Here is a 17,552-nt window from a genome sequence, read left to right on the forward strand (position 1 = left end):
GAGATCTCCTTGTCTCTGCTGGGAGTAAAGGTGTGCACCACCACACTTAGCATTTTTGCCTTTTATTTAAAAACAAAAAACAGCTTTATTGAGGCATAACTGACATGAAATAAACTGCTGTCCCTCTCCTGTCTCTTTTGAGGGTTTATGTCGTCCAGGCTGGCCTCAAGGTCTTCCTAGGTCAGTCTCCTAAGTGTTGAGTCACAGGTATGGATCACTCTACTTGGATAAACTGCACATACATCTATTAGAACCTGTCTTTTTTTTTTACAATTAGTCATTTAAAAAATATTTATTAAACTATCAACATGACCAGGACACTAAACACATTCAGAGTCCAGTCTCTTGTCTCTCTGGCCTTTCTCTCGTGTTCCCTCTCTTCTTCCCCAGCCCTACACTGACCTAGCACTGGTCAGCCTACTTTCTGTCACTGTGCCTCCTACTCTTTGCTGAGATTCATCCACGCTGCTTGTGTATTAACAGTTTATTCCCTTTGACTGTCTGAGCTTGTTTTTAATAACCTTATCCAAGTTTAACATTCTAATAAGAAGACCTTTACATAACTGCTTCTTTCAAAAGCATGGGCAATGGTGATTTTATGCAGATGTATGTACTACAGAACAATGGAATTGCCTGAATAACCCTGTCTGACCAATGCCAACTGCTAAATGTTTTGCTTATTCCTGACATTCCAGACTTTGTTACAGTATTGTACTAAACACAAATCGTCACACAAAAACATACTTAATAGTAACCACATATGCATTGTTTTAAATATAGAAATTTTATTATGATATAACTTGTATGGTTTTTATTTTAAAAATCTGAAGAGAAACTGATTATCTTCTCTTAAGATAGCCAATTTTTATCTGCTGAATTGAGTCCAGGTTCAGGTAGAGTGCATGGGATCCTGGGCTTCATTCTAAAGACACCAGTTGTTTGCATTTTATTTTTAAATGGAGTATATAGTGTGATAAAAGGACAAGAAAGGAGAAGAAATATTACCTGTTTTCCTAATTTTCTAACTGTAAACCAATGTTCTTTATAATTGCATATAAAGGATCTTTCATTTCTAGAAAAGATAAAACATATACTGTTAATACTGTTAAGTGGGATATTATGATATATACTAGCAAGTACTATAAAATTTCTATCAGTTACGATATAGTTACACTTAAGTGTTACTGATTTTAAAAAATGAAAATTGCGTAACTCTATGCATTTTCCATAGGAGCTTAGTAATGTTGTGCCCCACAGCCTCCACACCTCAGGTCAGTGCCGCCACTGAACTCGAGGGTACCAAAAATGTGACACAGTGACGTAGTGAAGTCCAAGGGCATCAAATGCAGTATCAATGCAAAAACATTCATGATGAATTTATCCTCATTCAGAAACTACAGCTTTAAAAATCAAGTTTAAATAAAGAAATGTAGGAAAAAAATCTTACATAGGATCAATTCTGAGCCTCTGGTACTCTGGACTGTTGAATAGGATTAGTTCTAAACCCCAAACTTTCAAGGCATTGCTTATAACCTGTCAAAAGAAAAACAGCAACTTTTCATGAGCTAAACCTTCAAGTAGCACAGCTACATTGTGTAAGCAACTGTACTCCATATATAAACTTTGAGAATATTGTTTTTAAAAAGTATATCCCCATGATACCCCACTAAATCCATAAATAATATATACATGTGAATTTAATTTCATTATTATTTTTTAAAGATTTATTTTTTACTACTTTTATTTAAGTGTATTAGTGTGTCTGAGTGAGTAGAGACCATAGTACAAGTGCCTGTGGAGGCCAGAGGACAGTATCAGGTCCCTGTATACTGGAGTTACAGGCAGTTGTAAGCAGCCTAATGTGGGTGCTGGGAACTGAACTGGTCCTCTGAAATACCATTAAGCATTCTTAAATGTGAAGCCATCTCTACAGCCCCCACAAATCCATTTTAAAAGAGTGCTTTCCATACTAGGTTTCTGAGAAATGTCAGAAAATCACACAATTCATAGATAAAACTGTCTCAAGAATCCAGAAGCACATTCCATCTGTGTGTACTGTTTGTAAAACTAGTCCACTACATACACTCACCGTAAAACTAGTCACCACACACACTCACTGTAAAACTAAACGCACTCACTGTAAAACCAATCCACTACACACACTGACTGTAAAACTAGTCTACTACATACACTCACTTGCAATGGCAGTGACCAAAGGCATACAATATAAAGTAAGTTCTCCCTAGGGATTGAAAGCAAGGTTTGGGGGCTGGAGAGATGACTAAGTGGTTGATGGTGCATACTCCTCTTATAGGACCAAAGTTCAGTTCCTAGCACCCATGTCAGAGGGCTCACAGGCACCTGTAATTTCAGCTCCAGGACTCCAATGCCCTCTTCTGGCCTCTGCAGACAGAAGCACTCATGTGCACATACCCACACACAGATACAGACATATACAAATAATTTTTAAAATAAAAGTATATCTTTAAAAAGGTTTGATATGCTTTAGACTTCTGCAGTCATGAACAAAAAGTCAAACCTGATTATTGCAAACTGAGAAAACATTCTACCTGTCCTCCCAGGTGGGCAACAAAGAAACAAGCACACTGCATAGTAACAGAGCAAACACAAGTGCCCACACACAGGAGAGGGCGGGGCTGTGCCACCTCTGACCTCAGCTCTCAGCTCAGGGCCAGTGGTCCTCATAATGTCACAGTGAAGCACTGGGGGGTAGTGCTACAAAAGGGGGACTCAAGGAGGCTGGAGCAGAAGGAATTTATAAAGAAAAACACCTGCAGAAAGAGATCTCTCAAGAGATTCTGAAAGAACTTGGACAACTTTCACAATGTTAGAATGTGTCCATAGAGAAAAGAACCCCACAAATACATGAATTAAGTTAGGCATGGTGGCCCCCAATTGCAGTCCCAGCACCTGGGAGGCCAAAGCAGGACTTTGGGAAGTTCAAGACCAGGCTAGGCTACAAAGCAACACCCTGTCTATAGAAGCAAAATAAACAAACATACAAAAATAACCGCAGGGCTGGAGGTTTTCTTTAGGGCAGAATATTTGTTCACTATGAGACAAGACCTTAAATATCACCCCCAGCACCATAAAGAATAAACCACCACAGAATTAAAATGGAGCCTAATGGGACTTGGCTTCGTGGTAGAGTCTGAGCATCCATGAGGCCTTGGAGCCAATCCCAATCCCACCCTCCAAAAGGGCTACAATTACCACACAGATCAGAAGCCAGAGAAGTACCACAAGAACCCAATCCTGTAGGATGACTCAAATGGAAGGCTGCAAGTCACTGCGATTCTCAGATGTACCAGAGACAATAAATTTGAAGCACTGTAATTTATTAGAATTAAAGCTATTAGCATCTACATGCAAATGAAGCAATCTCTTTCAGAAAGTAATTTTTAAAGGCCCTGTTCTAAACTGAGTATGGTAGCACACACCTATAATTCCAGTCTGGAGACACAGATGGGAAGATGTACATAAGTCCAGACCAGCCAGGACTATATAGGGAGACCCTGCCTGTCCCAAGCAAGCGAGCGACCAAAGCCCTGTTCTAAAGTTTACAGTCCTAAAGTTCATCTCTCTATGTGTAGCACTCTGGAGCGCAGTCTTCTGTAGACATAGTTCACTGAGGGAACTACTGAAGGCTCCATCGTTACATAAAAAGCTGTGCCAGGCTGTGCCACACTGTGCCAGGCTGTGCCAGGCTGTGCCACATCAACCACAAACTTAGAATAAGCACAAGAGCACTAAAATGAGGTAGCACTTCGCACACACTCCAGACTACTTACTTGAATGGAGAAAAAGCCGCTGTCGTCCATATTTCCAGAAGGCTGCTGTTCAATTTTCATGGGCAGTTGTGGGCAGAGAGGGATGGGAAAAGGATTAAGACTGTCATTAGTGTGCACATTGACAAGAACCCGCGGCACAGTCCCATTTACCAAGTGAAGAACAGAGCTATAATTAACAAGTCAGGCTCCTATGGGGAGAATGGCTCATCCTCCTTTAAAGAGCACCCGCACTTTAAAAATAGCCCGGGCTTTGCTAGACTGAAGTCAGTACCTGTAAAAATGTGCGGTAGTCCTCACTGGTAACGCCTCCTTCTGCCATCCTCATCCTTTCTTCTTCATCCAGCTGGTGTGCAATCGAGGATAACTCCACAGGGCTAAAATACTCCCCTTGCAATAGATTATTCAGGCAATGCTGAGCACAAAGTGAGCCTTCTTGCTAGTGTTTCCAAAAGAATAAATTTAAATGTGATTTACTAAGTGGATCTGTACAGTATCTTCTAAAAAATGTAATTACTAACTTTTTAACACATTCAAAACAAATGTATAACCCTTAGGCAAACCTGATTTTACAGGCATAGGCATTTTCATTTGTCCACATTTATTTTACAGCTATTTCACCATAGGAACAAAAATGAAGAATGATTTATAGTACAACTTCAACTACCCAATCTCAGAGAAGCCTAAAAATCACCCTATAAAAAGTTAGCCTTGTGAATTTTTCAGTACCTACAAGAATTCATCTTTGGAGATTTCATGGCAAATTACTACTGCAAAAAGGGAATGTTATCCCCTAGGACATTCATTCTTCTAACAAGTTAGTCAGTATTTAACATTAAAAGCCTTTCCTTTCAAACTCCAGATCTGGTGTAAGTGAGAACAATTCTGTCTCAGGCAAAATAAGACCCAGCTCTAGAGCTGAGGCTTCCATCGGCCAACTTTGCAGACTCATTCCATGTGGTAAGTAGAAAGGAGAACTGTCCCAAGCTGACCGCAGTCCACGTCCATGAGTGGACAAGTTAGCAAGAGGAACTGCAGCCAAGTACAGCTCCCCAAGGGGTCCTTAGCATCCTCTCGTGGAGGTGGGTACAACATCCCACGAGCCTGGTAGCTGGCTTTCCTCTACAGCTGGCACCCAACCCGAACTCCAAATCCAGCCTGCCCGGCACCTGCCGGCCTTCTTGTCACTCTCCTGGTCCTAAGAGTGTTGCTTCCCTAAGCTATAGGTAAAGAAGGGGCACTTGGGAGTGGATGAGTCCGGTGGACACAGACCCAAAATCTGCCTTTCTTGGGGGCATGGGCAGATGGGAGAAAACTTCCTCTGTTAACTCTGACTCACTAAGAGGCCAATAGGCCTACTGAACTCAACCTGCCAGGCATCATGCCTCCTGGTCTGAGCTATGTTACATGGCAGATGATGACTCCAAAGAGCACCTTACAAGATGCATTTCCCCCTGATGAATCAATGTTATAGAAACAAAATGTAATTGTTGAAGTAGATACAGTATACATGTCTGTTATGGAATAAGAAAGCAGAGTTCAGACAGCTTGAGTCTGACACAGAGCTAGAGCAAGCTTATGTCCATAGTCTGCTAAGAAATGTTGTCCAAGCTGACCTGGAGCTACAGTTAAGTATTCTGTCACATGGTGACAGAATTCTTTGTCTCTGCCTCATTTTCCTTCTACTGTTCATCTACTGCTAGGAGCAACTTCCACTGAATACTGCCTACTATGAAGCAGAGACGTACAGATATTCACCCTATATCCTAGTGGAAATGCAAGCATTTCACAAGATAGTCAAGGGGCTAAAAACATACAAAAAGATCTCAACTTCATCAATCACCAGGGAAATGTATATCAAAACCACAACACAGAGCAGGAGGTGGCTCAGCAGGTAAAGGTGCCTGCTGTCAATCCCCAGATACTACTGTAGAAGGAGAGAATGACTCCCAAGTACTTGCCCTCTTGACCTCCACCTACACACATGGCCATGTGCACGCCAGCACTCACATGCATGCCACATACACACAAATAATAAAAAATTATTTTTAAATTATTTTACTTATTGATTGACTGATTGGCTGGAGGAGATGCAGAAGACAACTTGCAGGATTCAAATGTCTCCTTTCACAATGTGGGTCCCAAGGATCAAACTCAGGCTATAAGGCTTGACAGTAAGTGCCTTTACTTGCTAATCTATCTTTTCAGGCTCTAAAGATGTTTTTGTTGTTGTTTCTGAGACAAGATCTCACTTTGTGATCTAGCCTTGGCTGGCCTGGAACTCACTATATAAACCAGGTTGGCCTCAAACTCATAAGAAATATGTTTGCAGCCAGGCAGTGGTGGCACACACCTTTAACCCCAGCACTCGGGAGGTAGAGCCAGGCGGATCTCTATGAGTTTGAGACCAGCCTTGTCTACAGAGCAAGATCCAGGACAGGTACCAAAACTACATGGAGAAACCCTGTCTTGAGAAAAAAAAAAAAGAAGAAATGTTTGCCTCTGACTCCAAATGCTAAGATCAAAGATGTGCACTGATGTGGATTATGCTCATTGTTATAATAAAGCTAATTGGCTGAGAGCTGGGGAGGAAGAGATTGAGCATGAGAGCCAGAATTCTGGGAAGAGGAAAGGCGAGTCAGCAGATGCCAGCCAGCTGCTGAGGAAGCAAGACTATAGAAAATGAGGTAACAAGCCACAAACTATGTGGCAAAGCATAGATAAGAAATATGGGTTAGTTTAAATGTAAGAGCTAACTAGTAATAAGCCTGAACCATTGGCCAAACATTTATAATTAATATAAGCCTCTGAGAGATTATTTGGAAACGGCTGCAGGATGGGGCAAGACAGAGAAACTCCTCTGGTTACAGTGCACCACCACTACCTAGCTAAAAAAATTATTTTTATAAAAGAAAAATTCACAATGTGTTACTACTATCCAGTCTCCAGGACAGCTATTACAACAGAGAGGTTTAGAATGGCAGACAACAGTTGTTACAGGAGCAAGTATAGCTTAGTGTAACCACTCTGCAACAACCTTCACCTCTACCACAGTTTACCATCTGTGTGCTCTGTGGTTACACACACACACTGCAAATGTGCTCACCAAAGCACTGCTTGGAGGCCTCCAAACTGGAAAGCATTCAAAGACAGTTCAGATCACAGAACTGTATTTACAAAAGAACAGTGTATAAGAATAAAAGTAAATTAAACTCAAGTTAACTGCAACAATATGGATGAATCTCTCAAATACTTTTAAAAAATAAAAGGCACACAACACTCAAAAGAGTAGACATCAGAGCTAAGGGTGTAGCTAGTATGTGTAAGGCCCTGAGTTCAATCCCCACTACCACCACCAAACAGAGAAAGACAGCAAAAGTACAGGGTGGGGCAAGTGAGAGGAGCCTAATGTCCTGAGTTCCAACCATAGAACAGACTTAAAAGTGGAAGAGAACATTCCACTGATCTCTCTACACAGAGGTATGTGTGTCCATTCATACAACATACCATGCAGAAACACATGATAATAAATTAAAAAAATTGAAAGAGCTTACAAATAGGCAGAATTAATCTCTTAACCTCTTAATCTATGATGGTAGAATTTCCTGGCAGAAGTAAGTACTGGAAGGGCTAGTTCCTGGAGGAGAGGATTGAGGGGACTTAGTGGGTGTAGGGACATAGTCTGTGACTTCATCTAAGGGCAGCTTCCACATGTGCTTCCTTGACTTATGTGTTATGTATGACATACTTAATTTAAAACATTCAGACAAGGCCAGGCGGTGGTGGTGCACAACTTTAATCCCAGCACTCAGGAGGCAGAGATAGGTATATCTCTCTGAGTTCCTGGCCTGTCACCTACATAGCGAGACCTCATCTCAAAAAGGAAAGAAAAGAAATCAAGAAATATCTAACATGGCAACCAGACACTCCATTTGGGAAAGCAGCTGTGATGCAATTTTCAGTCCTATTGCTAGGCAATATGCTTCAGTGTGGGGTTCTTAAACTACGGTCACCATATTTTTTAAAGATATTTTTATTTTTATGTCTATAGGTGTTTTGTCTGCCATGTATGTCTGCACCATGTACATGCCTGGTATTCACAGAGGCCAGAAAAAGGGGTTGGATCTTCTGAGACCAGAGTTGCTGAGGGCTAAGTCATCATCATATGGGTGCTGGGAAGCCTGGGTCATCTGAAGCAGCCTGCGCTCGTAATCACTGAGTTATCTAGCCCCTGGTCACCATATTTAATATATAGAAATAGTGACACCCGAAATTTTGATAAAAAAAAAAAAATTCTTGCTATTAAAGATTGGGGTTTTGGAGGCTGGAGAAATGGATTTGGGTTTGGTTCCTAGAATCTACAGAGGAACTCACAGCCAGCTGTAATTCCAGTCCTAAGGAATCTGATGCCCTCTGGTCTCCTCAGTCACTGTCTGCACATGGTACACTTTGATCCATGTAGGCACTCATACACACAAAATAAAAATAATGAAGTCTTAAAAAACAAAAGTTTGAGCGGAGTGTGCGCACGCTTAATCAGCACTAGAGCAGAGCAGCGATCTCTGTGAATCGAGCAGCCGTCTACCAATGAGTCAGAAAGGCAAAATACACAAAGAAACCCTGTCTCGAAAAACTCAAAAAAACAAAAGTTTGTGTCTCATTATGCCCAGTTTATGTGGTAATGGGGATAGATTAAACTCAGGCCTGAGCTACATTCCCAGTCCCTAAAAAACTAGCTTTTTATTATGAAAAAATAAGCACTTAAAATCAAACCTTGACCAAGTAAAATGGTACTGCTACTAGAAATATGCTCTATAGTTCTAATATAATTAATGGAAGGAAAAAAACAAATTGTTCAACTCAATTTAAAAATCTCATTGACACACACTGATCAAATTCTACATGAACCAAAAAGTTATTTATCTATACCTCTGATCATGCATTTTTCTGTCTTATTGCCACTGCTCAAGTTAGCCTGTTTCCTCTTTCTAATCGGGGTTTTACCCAAGTGGGGAGCTGGCAAGATGGCTCAAGAGGTAATGTTTGCTTGCTGTTATCATGAAGACCCACACAGTAGGAGGAGAGGATCAACTCCCACCAAATTGCCCTCTGACCTCCACATGTACAGTGGCACGCATGGAGCACCACAATACATACAATGTAATAAAATACCTTTAAGTATTTCACCCAAATAGAAGAGAAACTCACTGTGCTACTAAAATTCTAAGATTTGGAGTCCATATTTTAGTGTGTTGGACCCAGAAGATAAACACACTACACTTCCACTTCTACCAAGATAGTATATAAAATCAAAAAAGGGAACTGCAACCAAGTCACACACACACACACACCCCGGGTTGTGGGGTCCAACCTGAAACTAGGTAAAACGCCAGTAACAATATTAACTATAGTAGAAAAGAGATACAACCCTAATGGTGAGCTCAAAAACGGACCAATAGTGAACTGGTCTCCCTGGGTAGGTAAGGACTGTGTGACTTAGAGCTCAAATCACAGCCACAATGCTTACTGTCGCCACCTCTTTACTGATTAGTGTTTTCCTAGTCCTTTTTTCTTTTATGCTGGAGATTGGTCCCTTGTCCATATTAAGTAAGTACTCTACCACTGAACTACACCCCCAGATCTCTTCTGCCCCTTATTTAGTATGGGGTTCATCAAACACAAGACCGTAGTACTGCAGCAGTTTCTGCAACACTGACTTCTGGACAGCTTCTTAGCATGCGTGACTTTGAGGCAGCTAATTTGTCTTTAACTACAGAGGCAAAAAAAAGAAAACCACAGAGGTAATAACTCCAGAAATCCTACAAGCAGCAAGTGGCAGAGCTGGAGTTCACACCTAGGCAGAGGCTCTGTGCTGTTACCATCTCCTCAAATCGAATATTTGGAATTAGGCTTTCCCTAAACCCCACATATCCTGAATGTCACTAAGAGCCGGCAATCACAAAAGGGCATGACGGATGTGACAAGGTCAATGCTCAGCCTCTATTCCATCTTTTTGTGCTTTGCACTCCCAGTTCACATTACACTGGAAGTGCAGGTACAGACCGCACCGAACGTAGCCAGTGACGGAGGCACCAGAATAAGAGCAACAACAAAACATCACATCCAAGAAAGCAGCTGGTATTGGCAATTTACTATTAAAGTTAGGAGATGGTAAACTCTATAGCTCATGGGCCCAAGTTCAATCTTCCTCGATAGCTAAAAACTATATTTTACACAAAAAAAAAAATTCAGAGTCTGAGGAATATATGAGGAACATAAATGAGACTTTGTGACAGATATATGGCCTAAAAAGGCTTAAAATATGTAGAGGCTAGGCATGGTGGTGTGTGACTTGAATCCCAACACTTGAGAGGGAGAGGCAGCCAGGTCTTCGTGAGTTCAAGGCCAGCCTGATCTACAAAGCAAGTTCCAGGCCAGCCAGGGCTACAACAGTGGAACCCTGTCTTTTAAAAAAAAAAAAAAAAACACAGAAGAGTTGTATCCTTTAAATAAATAGAACCACATACTTTTTAAAGCAGTGGTTATCAACCTTCCTAAAGGTGCACACCCTTAACACATTTCCTCCCCCAACCACACAATCTCACTATTTCATAACTGTAATGTGCTACTGTTATGAATCATTGTTAATATCTGATACACAGATGGTCTTAGGTGACCCCTATGAAAGCATCATTGGACCCCCAAAGGGTTGCAATCCACAGGTTGAGAATCACCGTTTTAGATGTTCAAGGAACTCTCACTCCCACCCATATATGCCCAGAATTCTGGTAATTCTAGTCTCAGCATAATGAATAGCTGAGATATAGGCACATACCATGTGCTTAACTCCATTCATTCACACAGTATCTCCAACTGGAGATCTACCAATGGACAACTGCTTTTATTTATTAATTTTTTGTTTTTAGACAGGATCTCTCTACCTAGCTAGCTAGCCCTGACTGTCCTGGAACTCACTATGTAAACTGGCTGGCCTTGAACTCACAGAGATCTGCCTGCTTCTATCTCCCAAGTGCTAGGATTAAAGGCCTGTACCATGACCATGCCTGGCTGACAACTGTTTTTATATTCTAACTTAATAATAAATACTCAAAGGGGCAAGTGTAAAATTAATTCCTAGAGAAGTAGTTGAAGTCTTCTCTAGATCATTCTCTGATTAACGTCAAGTATAGAAGGGAAAAGAATTATCTGGAAAATAGCATTTATGCTCAAATATTCCCAACATGGCCTCTTATATGATTAATAACCTATAGTTACAGGTGCATTGAAATATACTATGACTTTAATAAATGTTCATTTGCTATGATATTTAAGTTGATAAAAGCAAAGTACTCTTCAGGACAGGTGAGATGCCTCGGTCAATAAGGTATTTGTGTTAACTGCAGTGCTGGGGAAGTGGAAATGGGCAGATACCTGGGGCTAGCCACTTTGGCAAGTTCCAACCCAGTGAGGAACACCATCAAGGTGGTCCTCCTGACTCTATATGCATACACACACATGTGCACTCCCACCCATCTGTTCGAATGTACACACACACACACATACACACACACACAGAGTAAATGTACTACTCAACTATTTATTAAGTGTATAAACATGCTGATAACTGAATGACTTCTTGATAAGCAAGGTTTGTGTGTGTATACGTGTGTGCACATGTGTATGTTTGTGTATGTGTTCCTGTGTACATGTATGCCTGAAGATCCTCAGGTACTGAGGATACAGACACACACTGCCCTGTCTGGCTTTCAATGGGTGCTGGGGATCTGAACTCAGGTTTTCATGCTTACACAGCAAGCACTTTACCAGCTGAGGCATCTCCCCAGCCTGAGTAAGTTTGTGTTAGGCTAGCACTTTGGATATAATGGTTCAGTAGTTACCTTCACTGAAATCTGCTCAAATGAGGATCAATCAATATTGTAAAGACTGTGGGGGCTGGAGAAATGGCTCAACAGTTACGAGCACTGGCTGATCTTCCAGAGGACCCAGGTTCAATTCCTAAAACCCACGTGGCTGCTCACAACCCTCTGCAACTCCAGGTCCAGGGGATCTTCTGCCTTCAGTGGGTACCAAGAACACACACAGTGCATAGACACACACAAAGGCAAAAGACCCACATAAAAAAAAAATTTAATGTATTAAGTGCCCTAGAAATGACTCAGTGTGTAAAGGGGTTTGCCATAAGCCCGAGTTAGACCCCTGGAACTCACACAAAGTTGGAAGGAGAGAATCGACTTTGTAAAGTTGTCCTGACCTCCACACAGGCACACACATGCATCATACACACGACAGTAATAAAATGTTTTTTAAAAGACTGCATGGTAGGAGTCTCATGAAGCAGTGTATAAAGTGTTTAAAGTCTACCACATTTCAAATGGGTTCTATGCCAAAGCCTTTGGAAAATTAACTACAAATGTATGGGGAGGGGGGAGGTGCTAGGAGTCATGGCACATGGCTGTAATCCCACCTCTCAGGAGGCAGACAAGAGGATGGGGAGGATGGGGAGTCAGCAGCAAGCTTGGCTACAAGAGATCTTGTCACAGACTAACTCGTTCCAGTTCCAAGACTCAGAAATGTCTTCTCAAGAGCACTTCATTTAACAGTTTCTTGGATTTACATCACTTTTGTTTTTCCTCTGTGGTGCATGAACTTTAAATGCCTTGAATAAATGCTCATTTACAAGTACTGAACAAAACAAAGACCCTTTGCTCCTACTAAACAATAGCCCCAACTAGCAATCCTCTCCAAACCTAAAACGATTATGAAACATAGTATCATATGCCAAAGTTGTCTGAGGAACACCCAAATGACTTAATAATTATATGCGAGCAAAGACCAGTTTCTCAAGATGTCACAACAATATTTTTAAGCGTAGTCATTTAGGATTTAGGGTGAGGAAGAGACTAGCTGGATCACACACAGCAGAAAGATTCTAATCTATTCCATAATACCTAAAAACAAAGCTGGTCTCCTAGTGCGGAAAGACGGGCTAGCAAACCAAACCCAAACATCCCGTAATAAAAACTCTTATGACGACTTCCCTTAGGGACTCCGGGGTTTCCTACTTTACTTCCTAAGTGTCAGGCCCTTCAATGGGAGAGCCACGGTAACATCTGCAGAAGGACGTGGGACAGATCATCAAGATCTAAATGCATGGGCCATTCCATTATAGAACTGAGTTGAAGAGAAAGTTGATTCTGCCAGAGGATAGGTCAGAGGGCATGGGTGGAGTTGGCAAGGGTCCACCAGGTGTGGAGAGGGCGACTCGCTAGACTAGACCCTAGGAGAGGAGACAGAAGAAACCCGAAAAAGGCGTGGCAAGTGAAAAGGAACGCCCGCGCTAACCCCCCAGGTGAAGCCCCCGAAGTGCCCGATGAGCCCTGGTTATCCGCCCGGTCCTTTTTGGCGAGGGCGCCGGGAGCGCATGAAGGAGGCTCCCTGAGCCGAGCCACGGGGAGGAGGCAGGAAGCGCCCCTCACCCAGCCAGGTCGGGATGGGGGAGATCGGGCCCCGCCCTGAGTCCCTGAAGCGACGCCTCTGCTCCTCACGCCCGCCGCCGAGCCCCGGTCGGCTCCCCACCGAACGCCCACACTCACTTTCTCGTGGAAGATGGACTCCATGTTTATTTGTCTGGAGCCAACGGCCCCGGCGCGGAGCAGCCCCCTCCAGCAGCTCCGCCCCCGGTCCCACCCCTCCACCCCGGCCCGCCCCGCTCTGCCCACGTGCCTCCCGCCAACCAATCACTACGGCGGGCGCACGTCACGCGGCGCGCGGCGCCAGGGAGCGCGGGGCACGTGACCTGGGCGGTGGGTCCTCCGGGCGCCTTTTCTCCCCCGGCGTGCGCGGTGCTGCGGCGCCACCTGCCGTGCGGAGGAGCTTCTCCTCCCTCCGCGCTTTGCTAGACAATCTTGTGATTCTAGGGTTCTAGATGAGGATCCTCGTGGCCAGGTTTTCTTTTTTTTTTTTTTTTCTTTTCCATCTTCTTTGGTGCTTTCTTCTTAACTGCATGTAATTAATACCTCCTCTCCCACTGAAAATCTCTTTCAAGAAAAGGTATTCTCTTCACACACCTAGTACTTGTGTGAAAAAGACTATAGCTAATATTTAGTTAGGGCTGACTTAGAGCCCATTTCTAAGTGCAGTTTAGTACAGCTTCTTTTGATGTGTGTGTCTGTTGTAATATTATACAATGAGGAAATGGAGGCACGAAGAAATTAGGAACAGTACAGTGTCCAGGGTAGTTCTGCCTGTTGGAATGAAATCAGTCAGGTCACGGGGTAAGTGCTCTATCTAGCTCTGAAGGAGGAAGCTTCGGTGGGGAAGTGAAAAGTCCAACAAAATGTTGGGAGGCGACAAGCAGTTAAAGATTTTTAAAACTAGAGATATAGGGTCAAATTAGCACTTTAAAGGACCACTGGGGAACAGGATACTTGAAGGCATTTGGGGAGAAATGAAGAGATGATGGTGGTCATGACTCTGGTAGTAATTTGAGGGATGGAGAGAGACCATTTAGAACCTTTAGGAAGTAGACTCAGAATAATCTAGTGGGGAAGGGAGGTGTTGTTAAGACTTCTGGATTTCCACTGTAGGCACCGCCTACAGTAGGAGTAATACTCCTATCAGAAACACTATGCAGAACGAGCAAGGTCTTGGGAAGAAAGGACAAAGGTTTAATTTGGGGAATAATGAATTTAAGTGTCTGCGCAGCATACAGGTGCTTTTCTTGAGTAGTAGTCATCAGGCCTGGAGTTTACAGAAGCTTGTTTGAGCTGTGGGGCGGGGTTGGTTGCTATTTAAAAGGGCTGGAGAGGTGGCTCCATGGTTAAGGGCACTTGCTTCTCTTGTAGAGCACCTGGGTTTGATTCTCAGCATGCACCTGGAGGCTCACAACAGTTGGTAACTTCAGATCCAAGGGATCCATTGCTTTTTAGGCACCAGGGATGCACTATGTGGCATATACACACATGCAGGCAAACATGCATACACATAAAGTATAAGTATGTAAGAAAAAAATTTAAAACACAGGTAACTAGTGGGGCATGGTGGCTCATGCCTTTAGTCCCAGCACTCAGGAGGCAGAGGCAGGTGGATCTACATTGAGTTTGAAGCCAGCCTGGTCTACAAAGCAAGTTCCAGAACAGCCAGGGCTACACAAAGAAGCCCTGTCTCATCGTAGAGAAAAGGAAGAGATTGAAAAGAGGATCTAGAGCTAAGTCCTGAAGGTAGAGAGCAGGAGGCAAGAAGAGTACAAATAATGAAATGGAAGGTCCAGGAGAGAATGCTTCAAGGAGCAGTCAGTGTTAGATGCTGCCAAGAAGTTCAGGGGCGTGAATACTTACAAGAGACTGCTTAGTTTTGTTTCTGTTAAGATCATCTTTGTGAGTACAAGTTCAAGAAAAGCAGGGAAGTGAGAGGTGAGGAAATGGAGACTACCAGTGAAGACCAGCTCAAGGGAAGTGCCATATTACTTGTTGAACATTCTGTGTGCAATTTCCTCTTGAGATAAAACAGATAAAGCTGTCCATATTGGAGGGAAGCTCTTTACGGTGCAGGATACTATATTCTAAGGGAGGAGAAATATTCCATCTTGCAAGGAAGCTAGTGAAGAAAGAGAATATTCCAAGGACAGGGAACACATTCCATCTTACAGAGGGGCATTATAAACTCAAGTTCCAGTTGCTTTGGGGATACTATCTTACAAGGACTCCAACATACAGTATGGCTTGTTAAGGAAGGGAATGGCTCAGTTGCCTTTAGCCTACTGACTATGGGTGAGATAGGACCTCTGTTGGTCTTTTCTGTATCGAACACACAGATTGTAAGCCCAGTGCCACTCTGAGATCTTTGGCAGCAATTAACTGCAGCTCATACACGATTGAGCCAGTATGATAATGAGTATTCAGAGACGGGTAATGCCTGGGTGGCACTCACCAACCTAAGACAGAGCACCTGTGTGGCCTGGACAGGCGTCTCCATAATGGATAAGGTGACCTGCTGACATCCCATGCAACCCAAGTCAGAAGCTCATTTTTTAATAAAAGGGGAACCTGCAGGGCCCTGGCCCCCGTTTTGGGTAACTGTTACCATGCTTGCGGACCTTGACCTTGATATCCTCCCAATGTTAATTCCCTGCCAGGTTCCACCCTCCTGAATGCTTAAAGGAAGTTCCTTGTCTGTGTATCCTAAATAATGGGTGTTAACAGCTTAGATGCAAGATTGTAAAAAATCAGTAGGGAACTTCTGCCCTCCATGGTCCTCCCATTGTGCTGTAAGCCTGTATTTAAGACCTCCTACCCACTTCAAGAAATGACATTCAACATTTAAATTAAAAAAAAATTATATATATATATATAATACATATATATATATAATTGAATGAATACTGCAAATGTAATCTATGAATACCACAAATGTGATTAATCTCATGAGTGTAATTTAAAAAAAAAAAAAACCCTAGCATCATCCTTTAGAGATCTTTGGAAGCACTTTCTGTAACAAGGTGTTCGAGGCCAGACAACTTTAATAAAGAGGTTGGTTTTTGCTCAGGATTCTGAAATTACAAGGTCAAGGGCCACATCCAATGTTGGCCTTCTTGTTGCCAGTCCTGACAGCTCTTACAAAATCACCAGACATTCAATTATAGCTGCAATATCCTGATGCACAGTCTAGTCCAATCACTTCTCAGAATCCTACTTCTATACACAGGATTCAAAGACGTTTCTATTCTTTTAATACTTCACAGTGGAGATTAAACTTGAACACACCAACTCCTGGGGGACACTCTGAAACCATAGCATACATTTAAAAAATATGAGGGAAAAAATGGTAGTTATGACTTAGACCTGTAATCCAAAGAGAGAAATAAAAATGAAGTGCTAATAAATGAGATACCTATGTATACAACATCGTGTCAATTGTAGTTGTTTTTGAGACATGGTCTTGAGATAGATAGATAGATAGATAGATAGATAGATAGATAGATAGATAGATAGATAGATAGATATAGATAGATAGAGATCTCCTTGGCTGATCTAGAGTCTACTATGTAAATCAAGCTGATGTGGCATTTACAGCAATCTTTCTGCTTCTGCCTCCTCAGTGTTAAGATTACAGACTTCACTACCCCACTTGGCCTCAACAGTCATTTTTTAAGTCATCTGTGCCTGATACTTGAAAGATACTTGTAGATGTAACCATCTTGTTAAATAAGAAACATGGAGCCAAATACAGAGTTAAAAGCCAAGAGGTCAGAGCAATGGCTAAGAGCTGAGACTAAAAACCTTACCCTTCACTGCCGCTGCTGTCCTACCTCTCCGCAAGAGCTACTTCCTGTGTGTTTGTCCTTTTTATTGACTTTTTGTTCTGCCTTCTCATTGGTTGTAAACCCAACTACATGACCTCCTCGTCACTGCCCATCTATACAGACCACCAGGTCTTCTATGGTTGGTATTGAGGTTAAAGGCATGTGTCTCCATGCTGGCTGTATCCTTGAACACACAGAGATCTGTCTGTCATGTGATCAGGATTAAGGGTGTGTGCTACCACTGCCAGACTTCTGCTATGGCTTGCTATTAACTCTGACCCCCAGGCAACTTTATTTATTAATATACGAAAAAAATCACATTTCAGTACAAATAAAATATCACCATAGATACTTCAATAAAATACAAAGGACATAGTTGATTACCTCAATAAAAAGTAAAGAAAGAATCACATTTTAAATCC

At 42.4% G+C, this 17,552-nt stretch overlaps 1 protein-coding gene across 10 annotated transcripts in view; it reads right to left on the reverse strand.

Moving 5' to 3' along the window:
* The window catches only part of Atxn3 (ataxin 3), a 36,851-nt gene extending 23,335 nt beyond the window's left edge, over positions 1-13,516 (reverse strand). For 5 of the 10 annotated variants that reach the window (XR_003736475.2, XR_003736474.2, XM_028888249.2 and 2 more), the window contains exons 1-5: positions 13,424-13,513; positions 4,084-4,248; positions 3,813-3,857; positions 1,448-1,533; positions 1,006-1,072 (exon numbers count right to left, since the gene is read on the reverse strand). Coding sequence is in view for 8 of the 10 variants with exons in the window: in XM_028888249.2 (XP_028744082.1) it covers positions 1,006-1,072; positions 1,448-1,533; positions 3,813-3,857; positions 4,084-4,248; positions 13,424-13,447 (387 nt within the window). In the remaining 2 variants the exon portion in view is untranslated. Of the gene's footprint in view, positions 1-1,005; positions 1,073-1,447; positions 1,534-3,812; positions 3,858-4,083; positions 4,249-13,423 lie in introns of all 10 variants that reach the window. The other 5 variants (XM_028888255.2, XM_028888252.2, XM_028888251.2 and 2 more) reach the window with 4 other exon arrangements.
* Positions 13,517-17,552: the final 4,036 nt, after the last annotated feature.

The sequence above is a fragment of the Peromyscus leucopus genome, chromosome 14 (assembly GCF_004664715.2).
Source record: "Peromyscus leucopus breed LL Stock chromosome 14, UCI_PerLeu_2.1, whole genome shotgun sequence".
Taxonomy (NCBI): Eukaryota; Metazoa; Chordata; class Mammalia; order Rodentia; family Cricetidae; genus Peromyscus; species Peromyscus leucopus.